This window comes from Dermacentor albipictus, chromosome 1 (assembly GCF_038994185.2).
Source record: "Dermacentor albipictus isolate Rhodes 1998 colony chromosome 1, USDA_Dalb.pri_finalv2, whole genome shotgun sequence".
NCBI lineage: Eukaryota > Metazoa > Arthropoda > Arachnida > Ixodida > Ixodidae > Dermacentor > Dermacentor albipictus.
The window spans coordinates 280602822-280618115 of record NC_091821.1 but is presented as its reverse complement, the minus strand read 5'-3'; the positions used below and the strand labels follow the sequence as shown (position 1 = coordinate 280618115).

Sequence of the window (15294 nt, the reverse complement as noted above, 5' to 3'; positions counted from 1 at the left end):
ATTTCTGTTGCACTATAGTTAAAGAATTCATAAGGCTGCACAGGAAAAGAATGATACCTCCGCCAACGGGCCCGATTTCACATACAAATCCATGCGTCCACGCACGCACGCGCACATACACAACTGGTGCAAGGGTGCATAGCATGAAGCAATATCAGTAGGATGACCCTAGAGATAGGTGAGGACTACGTTTCAACTAAGGTTCATTGTAAAAATGTGGTGAGTTATACAAATTACAAAAAAAAAGACATCGTTAAAGGCCAGATAAAAATTGGTGCTTGATGCAGCCAAACATAAATAAAAATTCTATAGTAAAAAATACAGAAAAATTCTAAGTGCAGAAAAAAATCATTACAACTGCCAATCCTGCATGCCAGCGCCTTTCAAATAACAGTGTTCTTATTCCAATAGGCAGACTGACAGCTTGCTTAGGCAAGCATACTCTTCCATTTCCATGCCATTGGAAAAAAAAAAATGAGTTTCTCGGAAAGTAGCCGCATGCGCGCTTGGGGATCACAATTTTTTTTCCTGGATATATATATATATATATATATATATATATATGCTTTCATCGTGCACTAGTTTTTATGATGTTGTATTGCTATGCTAATTTCGGGTAACCTTTATAAATCACTGCATTTTCAAATTAACCGTTACAGTTAGAAGTTAGCGTACCCTGTTCTTACTGCTTCACACTATACATTCTTGCTACATTGGCCAAATAAGAGATTTTATAAGGTACACAGAAGTATCATAATGGCCATTAAAGGGACTTGCAGTCTAAAAAAATAAAGAATAGCCTGGCTGCAAACGGCACCAGAAAACATTTAGGGCGAACAAGAAAACCAAAATGATGTAACAACGAAAAGTTTAATGTACACACCGAGTAAATGCTCGCTGACAAGCAATAAACTGAACATACACAAAAAGGCGAACCAAAATGAATGTGTGTTTCCTGACACGAAATGCATCCATTTCTAACGGAGGCCATGCTGACAAAATTCTCCAAGCATTTTTAGATCTACAGCTTCCATAATTTCTCTAAGCAGCCGATCTGCAGAGAATGCTAGCATCTTCCTCTACAATGCAGGCTCAGATGTCAGGAATGCATTATAGAGGAAGAAGCTAGCATTATGTGGAGATCGGCTGCCTAGAGAAATTATGCAAGCTGTAGATGCAAAGACACTAGGAGAATCTTGTGTCAGCATGGCCTCTGTTATACTTTCAGAGATGGATGCGTTTCCTGTTGGGATCTGCATAGGCCCACATCAGTTTTCGATTACGCTTTTTGTGCCACTTCGATTTATTGCTTGTCAACCAGCATTTACTCGGCATGTTCAATAAACTTTCATTTGTTAGTACGCCTCATGATCGTCTTGGTCTCTAGCAGAAAGGTGTTCATTCTTTTTACAATGAAGCTGTATATACCTAGGCGAAACACTCGTGGTCCGGTCACAAAAACCCTAGTGCAGGGGTATGAGCCATGGTTTAGGGGGGTGTGAGCCATTGCATTCGTCTTACATGATGGACGGAGAAATTTCTTGTTGGGTATACATGACGAAAAACTTTATTTATCCCTCATTAAAGGGAAGGGGGTAACGGAATCGAGGGTGGGGAACGAACTACTTGAAGTAGGCCTCCACTATCCGCTCAGCCCACTCCTGGATGGTTTACTGAAGGAAGGGCCTCGAGCTGCGCAATGCGGCCTCCCACTGCTCCTCACCAGTTATTCATTGCTTGCGGAAATGGGGAAGGGGGTCGTTAGGGCACCCCCACATGATGTGGTTTAAGTCTGCTTTGGGAGAGGCGCAGAATTTGCAAGCGGGAGAAAGGTAAATGGAAGGATGAATGCGGTGGAGGAGGAAAGGGGAGGGAAAGGTGTGAGTTCGCAGCTGTCGCCACAGAACTTCACACCTGCGAGGGGATTTCCCGTGAGTGGCGGAAAGGTTAAACGGTCTGATCGGTAATGTCTGCAGATGTCGTAGTAGGTAATAAGCCGATCCCGCACTGTAAACGTCGCCTCCTCCGTGACGAGGTCCGACACATAGGAATGCTTAGGCATTTAATTAAAAACATATACATTTCATCATCATCATCATCATCATCATCATCATCATCATCATCATCAGCCTGGTTACGCCTACTGCACGGCAAAGGCCTTTCCCATGCTTCTCCAACAAGCCCGGTCATGTACTAATTGTGGCCATGTCGTCCCTACAAACTTAATCTCATCTGCCCACTTAACGTCCCTACAAACTTAATCTCATCCGCCCACTTAACTTTCTGCCGCCCTCTGCTGCGCTTCCCTTCCCTTGGAATCCAGTCCGTAACCCTTAATGGCCATCGGTTATCTTCCCTCCTTACATTACATTATATTACATTACATGTCCTGCCAACGTCCATTTCTTTTTCTTGATTTTAACTAAGATGTCATTAACTCGCGTTTATTCCCTCACCCAATCTGCTCTTTTCTTATCCCTTAACGTTACACCCATCATTCTTTTTTCAATAGCTCGTTGCGTCGTCCTCAATATAAGTAGAACACTTTTCGTAAGCCTCCAGGTTTCTGCTCTGTAGGTGAGTACTGGTAAGGCACAGCTGTTATACACTTTTCTCTTGAGGTATAATGGCAACCTGCTGTTCATGATCTGAGAATACCTGCCAAACACACCCCAACCCATTCTTATTCTCCTGATTATTCCCGTCTCATGATCCGGATCCGCCGTCACTACCTGCCCTAAGTAGATGTATTCCCTTACCACTTCCAGTGCCTCGCTACCTATTGTGAATTGCTGTTCTCTTCCGAGACTGTTAAACATTACTTTAGTTTTCTGCAGATTAAATTTTAGACCCAGTCTTCTGCTTTGCCTCTCCAGGTCAGTGAGCCTGCATTACAATTGGTCCCCTGAGTTACTAAGCAAGGCAATATCATCAGCGAATCGCAAGTTACTAAGGTATGCTCCATAAACTTTTATCCCCAATTCTTCCCAATCCAGGTCTCTGAATACCTCCTGTAAACACACTGTGAATAGCAATGGAGAGATCTTATCTCCCAGCCTGACGGGTTTCTTTATAGGGATTTTGTTGCTTTCCTTATGGAGGACTACGGTGGCTGTGGAGCCGCTATAGATATCTCTCAGTATTTTTACATACGGCTCGTCTACACCCTGATTCCGTAATGCCTCCATGACTGCTGAGGTTTCGACAGAATCAAATGCTTTCTCGTAATCAATGAAAGCTATATATAAGGTTTGGTTATATTCCCCACATTTATCTATAACCTGATTGATAGTGTGAATATGGTCTATTGTTGAGTAGCCTTTACAGAATCCTGCCTGGTCCTTTGGTTGACAGAAGTCTAAAGTGCGCCTGATTCTATTTGCGATCACCTTAGTAAATAATTTGTAGGAAACTGACAGTAAGCTCATCAGTCTATAATTTTTCAAGTCTCTGGCGTCCCCTTTCTTATGGATTAGGAATATGTTAGCGTTCTTCGAAGATTCCAGTACGCTCGAGGTCATGAGGCATTGCGTATACAGGGTGGCCAGTTTCTCTAGAGCAATCTGCCCACCATCCTTCAACAAATCTGCTGTTACCTAATCCTCCCCAGCTGCCTTCCCCCTTTGCATAGCACCCAAGGCTTTCTTTACTTCTTCCGGCGTTACCTGTGGTATTTCGTATTCCTCTAGACTATTCTCTGTTCCATTATCGTCGTGGGTGCCACTGGTACTGTATAAACCTGTATAGAACTCATCAGCCACTTGAACTATCTCATCCATATTAGTAATGATACTGCCGGCTTCGTCTCTTAACGCATACATCTGATTCTTGCCAATCACTAGTTTCTTCTTCACTGCTTTTAGGCTTCCTCCTTTCCTGAGAATATGTTCAATGCTATCCATATTATACTTTCTTATGTCAGCTGTCTTACGCTTGTTGATTAACTTCGAAAGTTCTGCCACTTCTATTCTAGCTGTAGGGTTAGAGGATTTCATACATTGGCGTTTCTTGATCAGATCTTTCGTCTCCTGCGATAGCTTACCGGTGTCCTGTCTAACGGAGTTACACGGACTTCTATCGCACACTCCCTAATGATGCCCACAAGATTGTCGTTCATTGCTTCAACACTAAGGTCCTCTTCCTGAGTTAAAGCCGAATACCTGTTCTGTAGCTTGATCCGGAATTCCTCTAGTTTCCCTCTTACCGCTAACTCATTGATTGGCTTCTTGTGTATCAGTTTCTTCCGCTCCCTCCTCAGGTCTAGGCTAATTCGAGTTCTTACCATCCTATGGTCCCTGCAGCGCACCTTGCTGAGCACGTCCACATCATGTATGATGCCAGGGTTAGCGCAGAGTATGAAGTCTATTTCATTTCTGGTCTCGCCGTCGGGCTCCTCCACGTCCACTTTCGGCTATCCCGCTTGCGGAAGAAGGTATTCATTATCTTCTATATCATTCTGTTCCGCAAACTCTACCAATAACTCTCCCCTGCTAATAACTCTCCCCTCCTATGGCGCGTGAGGCCAGGGGAGGGAGGCCGGGCGTTCTTCTCCGGCGGCTGCCAGGGTGTCTCGATGTTCTTCTCGCGCGTCGCTTTTGGCGGAGGAGACGCGACGTCGCTTTTTTACTGCGTCGTCGTAGGGACGCATTGCTGACGCTCGTGCGTCTTGGAAAGCAACCTACGATGTGGTCAAAGTGCGCGCCCCCGCGGGCCTCATCTTCAAAGCCATCTGCGATCTTTGCAAAGTGCGCGTAGTGCCGGCAGCTTCGTATGGACAAGAACGGAACCGAGAGCGGCGCTGCTGCGCCGGCGTTGAGAGCGCCGCATGCGAGGCACAATTCTATTAGCGGGTGGTACCCCTCTCCCACCTCTCGTTCGCACCGCCTTGATTGCCTCCTGCACTGCGCGTGTTTGGGCAGGTTTCGTGCCGCGCGCTGTGTGTACCTACGTGCATGCGCGTGGACATTTCATTCGAAGGGCGATGTACGGTCTGTTTCACATTTAGGGGAAAACTTGGCGCGCATTGCATCGCGATGCGGCGAGCGCTTCAGTTAGGCGGCGTCAGCAGCTCGCGCAGGTGCCCGAGGGGCGGTGTCTTGAACGGCGTCGTCTGCTACGGCGGCGCGCACTGGCCGCATTGTCGGGAAACGTTCTACTGTCAGTTGCAGGGCGCCGATCTCATCGTTACTGCGTGAAATGAGCCGGTGGTCTTTACTAAGCGTTGTGCGACGCCCACTGATACGTCTCGAAGGTAAGTTCATCGCTGCAGGGCAGTCATAGACGACGTACTGATTCCATACATTCTTGACGACCCGTTTCTGGAAGGCGACTATATATTCTAACGCGATAGGTCGCCAATCCACACTGCTCGTGTTGTGCAAGAACTGCTGGAAGAGCGCGCCGTCACTCTCTTGGAGTGGCCGCCTCAATCCCCGGGCGCCAACATCATTTAAAATGTCTGGGGCTCGTTGAAAGTATCGCTGGCGCAACATCCCCTCTATCAGACGCCCGAGGATAGGCTTCGATCCACCATTGTCAGCGACTGAGACGTGCTGCGAATGAACACGTCCCTGATCAAGTCACTCTACACTTCACTGCCTTCCAGGATCAGCGCTGTCATCGCTGCCGCTGGGGACATGACGAGATACTAAGTGAAGTTCCGAGCGTGACGTATCCAATTCCCCGCCGGCGGGCAGGATCTGTCTAGTGTAGTGAATGATTGTCGAGAAAAAATCACTTCCAGCTCGTTGTCTTAGACTAAAAAATTCCTTTAATCGTATCTGTTTGTTTCATTGCGTTCGACCCCCATAGTTATTGTTGAGTGCTTCGTTTTCCTTTCGAGTCAAACAAAGACTGAGCACGTTGCGCGCACGTCTTGGAGCGTCTTGTCGCTGCTTATTACGGTAGCACACACAGTGAATAAATATACGTGCACGCGCTCAGTACCCCGGCCTTTCGAAAGAACAAACGAAGAATGCTGTCAAAAGAAGTTTGTGGAACTCCATTATCGCCAATGAAGGCTCAGAGTTTGGTGTTGCACAACGTTTAGTAAACAACCCCAGCACAGTTCCCGCAGTACCGATGAAATCGGTGCACCGCCCCTGACAGTAGCACGCTTCCCGACAATGCGGCCAGCGCGCGCCGCCGTATAGCAGACGACGCAGATCACGATTCCGCCCCTCGAGCGTCTGCGCCTGCTCGAGCTGCTGCCGCCGCACGACTACAATGCTTGCCGCATCGCGATGCAATAGGTTCCGAGCTTTCCCCTACGTGTGAAACAGACTGTTCTCGCTTCTATTTGCCTTTAAGAAGATCGGTACTCTTGACAATTATTTTTATGGCTGCAATGCGGGTAAAGGGCAGCGTCTGCTTAATTATGTAAGTGACGCTGAGCAGGTAATTGGAAACGACATCATAAGTGCCACGGGAAAAATCGTCAGCACATACGATGCGGCACATACATACGGCACATAGGAGCTAAAGTCATTTTTGCAGTTTCTCACAATATGTTTGCTACAAATCCGTGTTGTCTCTGATAGCGACAACGGACTTCCATCTACACTGTGCGGAAATAAACAAAATATATCGCTGCATCGCACAAGTACAACATGCGCACACAACTTTAACTAGGACGTCCCCTACAATATGGAATAGAGGCAGCAATGTAGACAGCTTGGCCATTTTTTAACAGTGCTCAAGAGACGGAAGTTGAAAGTATTAGTAATCATTCCTGCTTCAGCAATGCCGGCGCGACCAAGACGCGGGCGTGTATCGTCCAGTAACTCGATCGATCCGTGCAGTGGTGAAGCGGGAATGAACTCCGGTAATGTTCAATGCATCTTGCACATATTCAATTGCTCGGCACGCGTGAACTTCGGCCACTGCTAGCGCATACAACAGAAGTGGTTTCCATTCTTGGGCAGCGCACACACAAACGAAACACGAGAAAGAAGACAGGACAAGCGCTCGTCGAACAACTTAGTGTTTACATGAATAAAAGGATTATGTACCGAGTAATTATTAAATTCATGTGGGTTACATACAAAAACCGTCCTACACACTGGAGTGATCAATGAACGAGCTCGCTTCGTTTGCCAGTTGTTTACTTCGCTCGGCGCACCGCAGTAATCCATGTCTGTCGTCTGCTTTCTTCGTCCCATTTTCTTGTGAATGGGTAGAATTTCACTGGTGGCATCAACCCTTTCGTGTTTACATTGCTGTCGTGACAGTTAACAACACAATAATAATTTCCGGTCATCCGAAAAGGCGCCGTCGCAAACACGAGAGGTTCGGCGCGCAGCGCGAACTGAACGCGAGCGAGCCCGCTAAGGGAAGCGGCGGCGGAAACCTACACCCGTTGGAGTTGAAATCGTTCTGCCAGGGGAGAAACGAGCGCTGGCGTCTAGGATGAAATAAACTCCCTTGATGATTTAAAAATAGCGACACCCTTTGAACTCTGCCGCCGCCGCCGCGCGACCTCCTCGCCTCCTGCTCGCCCCTTGCGCCTACCCCCGCGGCAACCAGTTTTGCCCCCGTTTTTCTGCACGATGATTGCGTCTCCCTGCCGTGCCTCTTGGAAACGCGCGGATCTTGAGTTTTGCTTGTGTTTTTCTTTTTCGTTCGCGCCATTTTCCTCCTGAGCACGGCTGGCTCGGCGCTTTACCTCGGCGTAGCCAACGTTGTACGCTGTGTTTCCTGCTCTATGTGCTAGCGCTGTGCCGGGCTGTTGCTCATATAACTGCAGCAAGAAGCCTGAAGATGGTTATGTTGTTTTTATGATACCACAAGGAAAGCGTGACGGCTTGTGCAGGAAGCAGTGGCTGCATGACATTGGCCGAAATAACTTTGTTCCGACAAAGATTAGCGCTGTTTGCGAGCTGAAGCGTTTCTTATAGCTCGTAGCAAAGCATCTCGTAATGCTGCTTTTTTTTTTTCATTCTTCCGGCCTGCTCACCAAAGTTTCTGTTGTTTAATATTCTTAATATTCTGGGGCGGCTCCATCATCTCGCACGTCGCTAACTGTTGTTATTCAGTCGGAAGTGCAGCATTATAGATTCTGCTTTGCACCCTGAAAACATTAGCGGCAAGTACACCCGTGGTATTGCAGGTGATAAGCGTTAGCTAGTCAACATTGAGTTTTTTTTAAGTTTTAAGGCGGAAGCCTTTCGATCTCTGTTTCAAGGTCGCGTCGTAAATTGGAAGTATCACGTGAGCCAAGGAAGGCCGGAGGTGACCGAAAGCATGTCCGCCCCTGTATAAGAGAATGATTACCCAAGTTAGTTAATGAATCATTAGTGATTGACATAAGGTCGATTAGGGAGGATTAAGGTTGATTAGAGTGTATTAAAGAAGATTAAGGTTGATTGGAGTGCATTAAGAAGGATTAAGATGCATGAATAAAGATTAAGCTGGGTGGTGGAGGATTAAGGTGAAGGGTTGATGAAATGGTATTAAGACCGATTAGGGTGGATTAGGGTGCTCGAACAAGTATTAGAGGGATTAAGGTGGATAAAGAAAGATTAAAGTCGATTAATCTGGATTAAGGTGAATTATGGTTGATAAAGGAGGATTAAGAGCGATTAGGATGGATTAGTGTAGATTAAGGTGGATTAGGGACCATCGAGTGCGATTGGACTTGATAGAGGTGGATTAGTGTGTATTAATGTAGATTGGGACTATTTGGTCCATGCGCTGTGCTATCGACGTTCGCGCTGAAGCGACAGATGCACGGAGACCGATTGGCTCGCCGCTGCTGCCGCGACTCTATAACTCGAGCGCGTTTCCGCTGTCATCGAGTGAGATGCGTTCATTTCTACCTGTGCGCACGCGACACCATACTGGTTAATTTAGTTAAAACACGTTGACGGGCTAGTTGGTTTGAATCCATAATAGTATGGCTAAGCGCGACTGAACAAGGACGTAGAAAGAAGCACACACGAAGGCAGCGCTGTCTCCGTGTGTCTGTTTCTTTATGCGTTCTCACTGAGTCACACTCACGCATTGTACAAATGTTAATTTAGTTAGTAAGCGAATGTTTGCAAGTTGATACGACCGATAAATCTGGCACAGCTATCCACTAATTTGCTATCGCAATCGGTGCTTCGCCTTTCGGGCGCAACAGAGAATTTTTGTCTAGAAACGTTTTTAATAAAACGCCTGTTTTGCAATGAAGCACGAAAGTAACGGAAACGCGGATGTATTTCGTCATCCGCTTTGGGAATGAATATTTCGTCGAAAGTGGTGCGATGTGTGAGAATTGCCGCACGATTGGCCGCTCGAGGCACTTTGCGTGCATTCGCGGGCTTAGTTCACGCTCTGAGAAACGTGTTTATGCAGCACGCATAGAGCAACGGAAAGCTTTATCTGGAGTTTATCGTGTTGCTCTAGAATTTTCTCATTGACACTTTTCACCTAATTGAAATATTTTAGAAGTTTATAAATAGTTATGCTTAATTATACAGTTAGGCGGAATGCAAGAAATAATTCGAGTATCTGCAAGCGACACAAACATTACCTTGGTTCTGTCCACTTACGTGGCATTTGCCTATCTTTAAATCTCGGTGGATGATAGTCGGGACACCTTGTTCGTGTTGGCATTCTAGTTGTCCACTTCTTTTGTGTCCTGTCTGCACGCCTCACTTTTTTGCATAATGAATCCTTACCAACTAGCTCAGCTTTCTGTCATTTTAGACCTTGTACATGCGCTGTCATGGATTGTCAGATGACAATGATGGATGCAGAAATATCATATTAAAGAAGCGTATCATGCCAGTGAGAGCTCGTAGAGTGCATACACAAAAATATTCACCGACGATAGCGATACTCCCCTATGCGAAATTTGAGCGCAGCTGTATACGTGTTTTCATTTAGCGATATATTGACTGGCGCGGACAGTCTGCCTCGTGCGGCGCGTTGCCAACGGAGAGAAGTGCGGCGCGACTGCCACCCGGAGATCGCGAGAGCCAGCGCGCGATTCACGGGACACGCCGCCGGCCGACAGATGGCGCGCGCTGCTCGGGTGCCATCTCGCAGCCGCACTGCGCCTTTCCTCTCACCCGTTTGCGTTATCCTCCTCTCCGCTTCCGCTGCACGTCCGGTTTCCTGCTCGCGTTCGCTTTCATCTTTCGCTGTGCTCGTTCGCTCGGCTACGCCGCCGACGGTCGCCGTAGGAACGGGCGCGTGAGAGCTGTGATAGGAAAACAAATTGCTTATATGGCTCATTGGTTATCATTTCGCATGTTATAACAACGGCTTGCAGGAGTTAATCGTTCTGCATTTTAACGCGATAGCGTTAAGGAGCTCGTGTCGCAGAAAAGCCGGTGTCGTCGGCGTCGGGTGTCGGCGTCGGCGGCGTTGACCGTGAGCGATAAATCACGGCAGGCGCTTCATAAATAAAAAGCAACTTCCAAGATTGGCCCGGTGGGAATCGAACCCGGGTCTCCGGAGTGTGAGACGGAGACGCTACCACTCAGCCACGAGTTCGATGCTTCCAACCGGTGCAAACGCGCCTCTAGTGAATGCGGTGTTGCCTTCGAAACGAGCCGTGGAAAGTTATACTGCGGTGTATATCGGTAGTTATGAACATGTAACGTACAGAAGTCACAATTACACGAGTTGCGAAGTGCGTTTCCGCTGCATTTCTTCTGCGCTTTCCGCACACGCAGAGCCATCTTGCGGCAAACACAGAAGACCCCCTCCTCTCAATGTACGGCGCTGCCCCGACAGGAGGCGCGCCGCGCGCGCATTGGGACCGCTGCCAGGCGCGTCGCGGGACTCCCTCTCCCCTGACGACGCTTCGCCGTGCTCCCGGTTTAGATTACTATCTATCTCTCTGCCCGTGCCGATCACGACGTTTGGCTGGCGTAGATCGTTTCCCCTCCGAGACACCGAGTTCTTTGGTTCGTTTCGTTCGCTCAGGCGCACGTTTCGTTGCCGCGTCGAACGCTGCGTTGCTCGACGCTCACCGCGTGATAGGTGGGCGCTAAGTCCGATGCGGGGCGCATCGTAAGTGATTGCTGTGCCGTAGCGCATTGTCTTATACCCCTTGGCGGGTCGACGGGAACACTGTCGCGTCCCACTCTTGAAGGCGAAGCTTAAGCGTCCTCCAATTTTTTTTTATTTGTTAGGTGACTTCCCCTCCTTTTAACTCTTCACGATCGTCCTGTATGAAAAGAAACACACGAGCGAGCTGTTTGCACTGGCCGTGCACGCCATATGCTCTACCGAACAAGTTCTCGACGTATTTTCTGCGCCTTTCACGCGTCGCCGTCGGGCATCGGCGGCACGATCGGGCATGGACAGACTTCCGCGGCGAGCGAGCGTCGCCCCGTTGTTCTTGTTGACACCGGACGACGCTGAGCTGAAAAATGTGACGGAAACGTGGTATCTGCGGCTCTGCTAAGCGCAGTGATTGCACCGTGCCTGTTGTGACCCACCTGGCGGCCTCCCTCCTCAGGTCCACGGCGCCTCGGCTGGACGCGCGCAGGCCGACCAGTGGCGTCACCTCGGCCCTCTTCTTCTCGGCCTTCGCGCCGCAGCGGTGCTCCTCGCCGCCGCGGTCCGCGGTCTCCCGCCGGCCGTCCTGCATAGCTGCTCCTTCCTCTTCTTCGGCGGCTGGCTACGTGGCTCTTGGCAGGGAGATTTAGGTCCGCCGATCTAAGCGCGATTTGTGTGGTGTCAATTTGGGGGCTGTCATGTACGTTAAATAGCGTGACTGATGGTTGAGCATATTTTCCGCAAGTAATTATATATTCAGCGCATGATTTTTACTGGCCATCCTATGCTTGCTGCTCGTTACGTCACAACGGGAGCTGCAGCGCTGTTGCCGACATCTGGTGAAGCCATCTTTAAACAAAAATTCTGGAATCGAGCCGAGCCGTTGTTACCAGGTGAATCCAACGTATACCCTTGAACAAACCTCCAACAAGAACAGGTAAAAACTGCCCACTGGATACTATATTCTATCTCAGTAGTTTCTTGCAGCACTTAGGACATTGGTCCAGACGGGCTTCGGCACTCAAGGCCTTAAGGGCTTTGCTGAAGGTTTTAAGGACGTGCGAATTGTGCGATCGCCTTTGAGTGTTGCATCGCGTAGTATTGCGTTACTGCGTGAATTTCCTTATTTTTTTCTCCTCTTCTTCTTCTTTCTGATTTTATTCCCTTTACCCCTTTCCCCAGCACAGGGTAGCCAGCCGGAACTTACACTGGCTAACCTCCCTGTCTTTCCTCCTCTTTGTCTCTCTCTCTCTGTCTTGCAACACTGTGAAAGCTGCAGGACTGTTCAGCCATTAGGTATGCCGAATGCACCTGACATATATTCATGCGCGCCTCGTCGACTCACTGTCTTTTGGCGTTGTAACCAGAAACTGCGTTCACATGGGCGCGACAGCGGTGCTTCGCATTACCTGTACGGTTTCTCAGCAGTTCGTCGCAGTCTTCTTAACCATTAGTAAGGGCGAACGCCCCTACGAATGTTCAACCACGCCGCATCGTCTCCTCGGCGTCTATCTGGCATTTGCTCGCGCCACCGTGATCACGTACCGTACTAGGGTGGAGTAGTAGATTAATGAGGCAGTGAACAATTGGGTCTTTATAGGGTTCCACATCGTTTAGGCATCACTAGTGCTAATTCTGTGGCTTCATCGGCCTTACTGGAAATCAAACCACTTTTACGGCTCTGCGCCGCCTCTTTGTTAGAACAAACAGCTGATCTCAATAAAACGACAAAACATGAGTAATGCTATGCCCTCAGCGTTAGATGTGACAAAGCGATGACAAGTTCTACCGCTGCTTACTTGCTCTCACAGCAGAAAGCCAGCAACAAGCATGAATTTGCGTCAAAGTGAAAGGCGTTAGCTGCATGGGCGCTGCCATGTTGCTGCGTAATCACAGTTGGGTTGGCTATTACGGTTACCGACGTTAACTGCCACAGTCATTCGTGGAATACGACGTGCATGCGCGAAGTGCCTGACACGGCAAGTATCGCTAGAGCATATTATCTACCAAGCGAAACTAAAATATCTAATTCCGCAGTTAATGGAACAGTAACACCGGGAACTACAGTTTGCTGAGCTAGGAAATTGCCTGTGTAGATTCGCACGTTCGGCAGTGCTGTGGATTACATGTGAGATGGAGTAGAGAAGACCCCCCATCAAAGTCGGCCTGTCCAACGTCCTTGGTGAAGCGCGCGAGCATGATAACCCGAATGTATAGGAAAAAAAGAACAACAACGACGCGAAGCAAGATTCGTTAACATCGGCTTTAAACTCTCGCGAAGACATGGAGAGGGATATTAACGCAAGAAACCTAGGATCAGTTTAAAACAATTATCAGCAGTCTCAGTGTCTTCCAGTAAGGGAGGATCATATGGTCCCTGGTGGAATTCTGACAGTGACCGAGATTTTAAACGTTGAAAAGCTGCACGGAAAAACTTTGCGTACAACCAATGCCCTGGTAATTTGGCTGATTATAGATATGTAGCTGCCACATTTGAGCGAACTGTCTTAAAAGTTCAGGGCGATTATGATTAAAAACACTACAGATTTCTTTGGATGTCTAGGTTTAAAAAGCGCTATTTAAGCTTCTTCGATCCCGTAATGTTAAGCCGTTGCCAATGAATATCAATTCTGTCGTTTTATAAGCAGAAGAATTATCAGTCACCTGAGAAAACTGGTCAAGCTCTAGCGCTGCGTTTCACGCATAAAATGCCAACAGGACTATCGAAACCTTCCACGGGAGACAGCCTTGAAAATAACATCGACAGATTTAGCGGACATAATTAGATTGTGTCTGGCGTTAGTACCAAGGCCAGATCGAATTAGAACAGTAATTCCGAACGATTTCTTTAATTATGCGCCTTAGGACCTACTTATTATACTTATTATTTCTCACAAGAATACCTGCTTTGCCAGAAAGTGCAGACTAGGTAAGGTTATTGCACTGGTATGGTATGGTATGAAGAACTTTATTTGGTCCTGAAGGTCAACCGTAGGTTGACGCGGGCCGCTCCCACGTTGGGACTGTCAGGCCGAGCCCTAAAGCCACATCGCGGGCCTTCTGGACTGCCCGTAATTGGTCAGAGAGTGATTCGCTGTGTAGCATTTGCCGCCACCATTCTTCTTCCTTGCCACAGTCTGTGAAGACCGCGGGGCACTGCCAAAGCATGTGGTCAAGAGTAATGATGCCATTGCACTTATTACAGTTGATTTGAGTTTCCCTCTCAGGATAGATCCTGTTAATAAAATCTGGACTTGGGTATGTTCTAGTCTGTAGCAAACGTAATGTGACCGCTTGGGCTCTGCAAAGCTTACCGTGTGGCAATGGGTACTCCCTTCTGCTTAATAATAATGCTTCGTGATTTCGTTATATGTTAATAATCGATCCCTGTGTTCCCCGGGTGAAGTGTAAGTTGCTCGGTCTTGAAGAGCACGGCTAGAAAGTCCTCGTGCTGCTTCATTTGCCCCCTCATTGAGGTTTCTCCGAGCTCCGTCCACTACCCCCAGATGTGCAGGAAACCAGCGGATTTCAATCCTCTCACTGTTGACCTTCTCTAGTAATTTTGTTGCTATCCATGTCACATATCGGTTGGTAAAGTTGCGTATGGCTGTTCTAGAGTCGCTGTAAATATGTGTCCACCGATTAGCCCGAATGGCTAAGGCGATTGCTACTTGTTCTGCTACTGTTGGGTCCTTGGTATAGACGGTGATGGCATCCCGTATGTTACCTTCAGTGTCTACAACAACGGAGGTATACGCATCCTTATTTTTAACCCAGGCAGCGTCAACGAACACCGCCTGCTGCTTATGTTGATCTATGTCTTGAAGGAGTGCCTTCGCCCTTGCCTTTCGTCTCTCGAAGTTATGTGTCGGGTGCATGTTCCTAGGGAACGGGGTCGTCTTTATTGTTTCTCGTAGTCCCGCTTGCAATTGTGTTAATAATTCTCCTTCGTTGGTGTGGTTGTTAGTTTCTACGCCAATTTCTTCAAGTAGCGCCCTCCCAGGTCGTGTCCCCATTAGTCTCTCCTGGTGGGCCACCTGCTGAGCCTCAGCTATCTCTTCTAGTGTGTTATGCAGCCCTAGGCGCAATAAGCTATCGTTAGCCGTGCTGATGGGAAGTCCTAGTGCAGCCTTTATAAGTCGTCTGATTAAAGCGTTTAGCACTGGTGAAAAATTAATAAATCAGCTAGACTTGACCTACCAAACATAAGAACAATTTCTCTTACTTCAAGTGTCCTAAAATTATTAAAAAGGGTTCTTCATGGCCGCATAACAAATTTTATACAGGGTGATACACTTC

At 47.9% G+C, this 15294-nt stretch overlaps 1 protein-coding gene across 1 annotated transcript in view; it reads right to left on the bottom strand.

Moving 5' to 3' along the window:
* LOC139057065 (uncharacterized) overlaps window positions 1-11754 on the bottom strand; it is a 41475-nt gene extending 29721 nt beyond the window's left edge. The window contains exon 1 of the mRNA XM_070534858.1: window positions 11436-11754. Within this exon, the coding sequence (XP_070390959.1) occupies window positions 11436-11587 (152 nt within the window). The 5' untranslated portion in view covers window positions 11588-11754. The remainder of the gene's footprint in view (window positions 1-11435) is intronic.
* Window positions 11755-15294: the final 3540 nt, after the last annotated feature.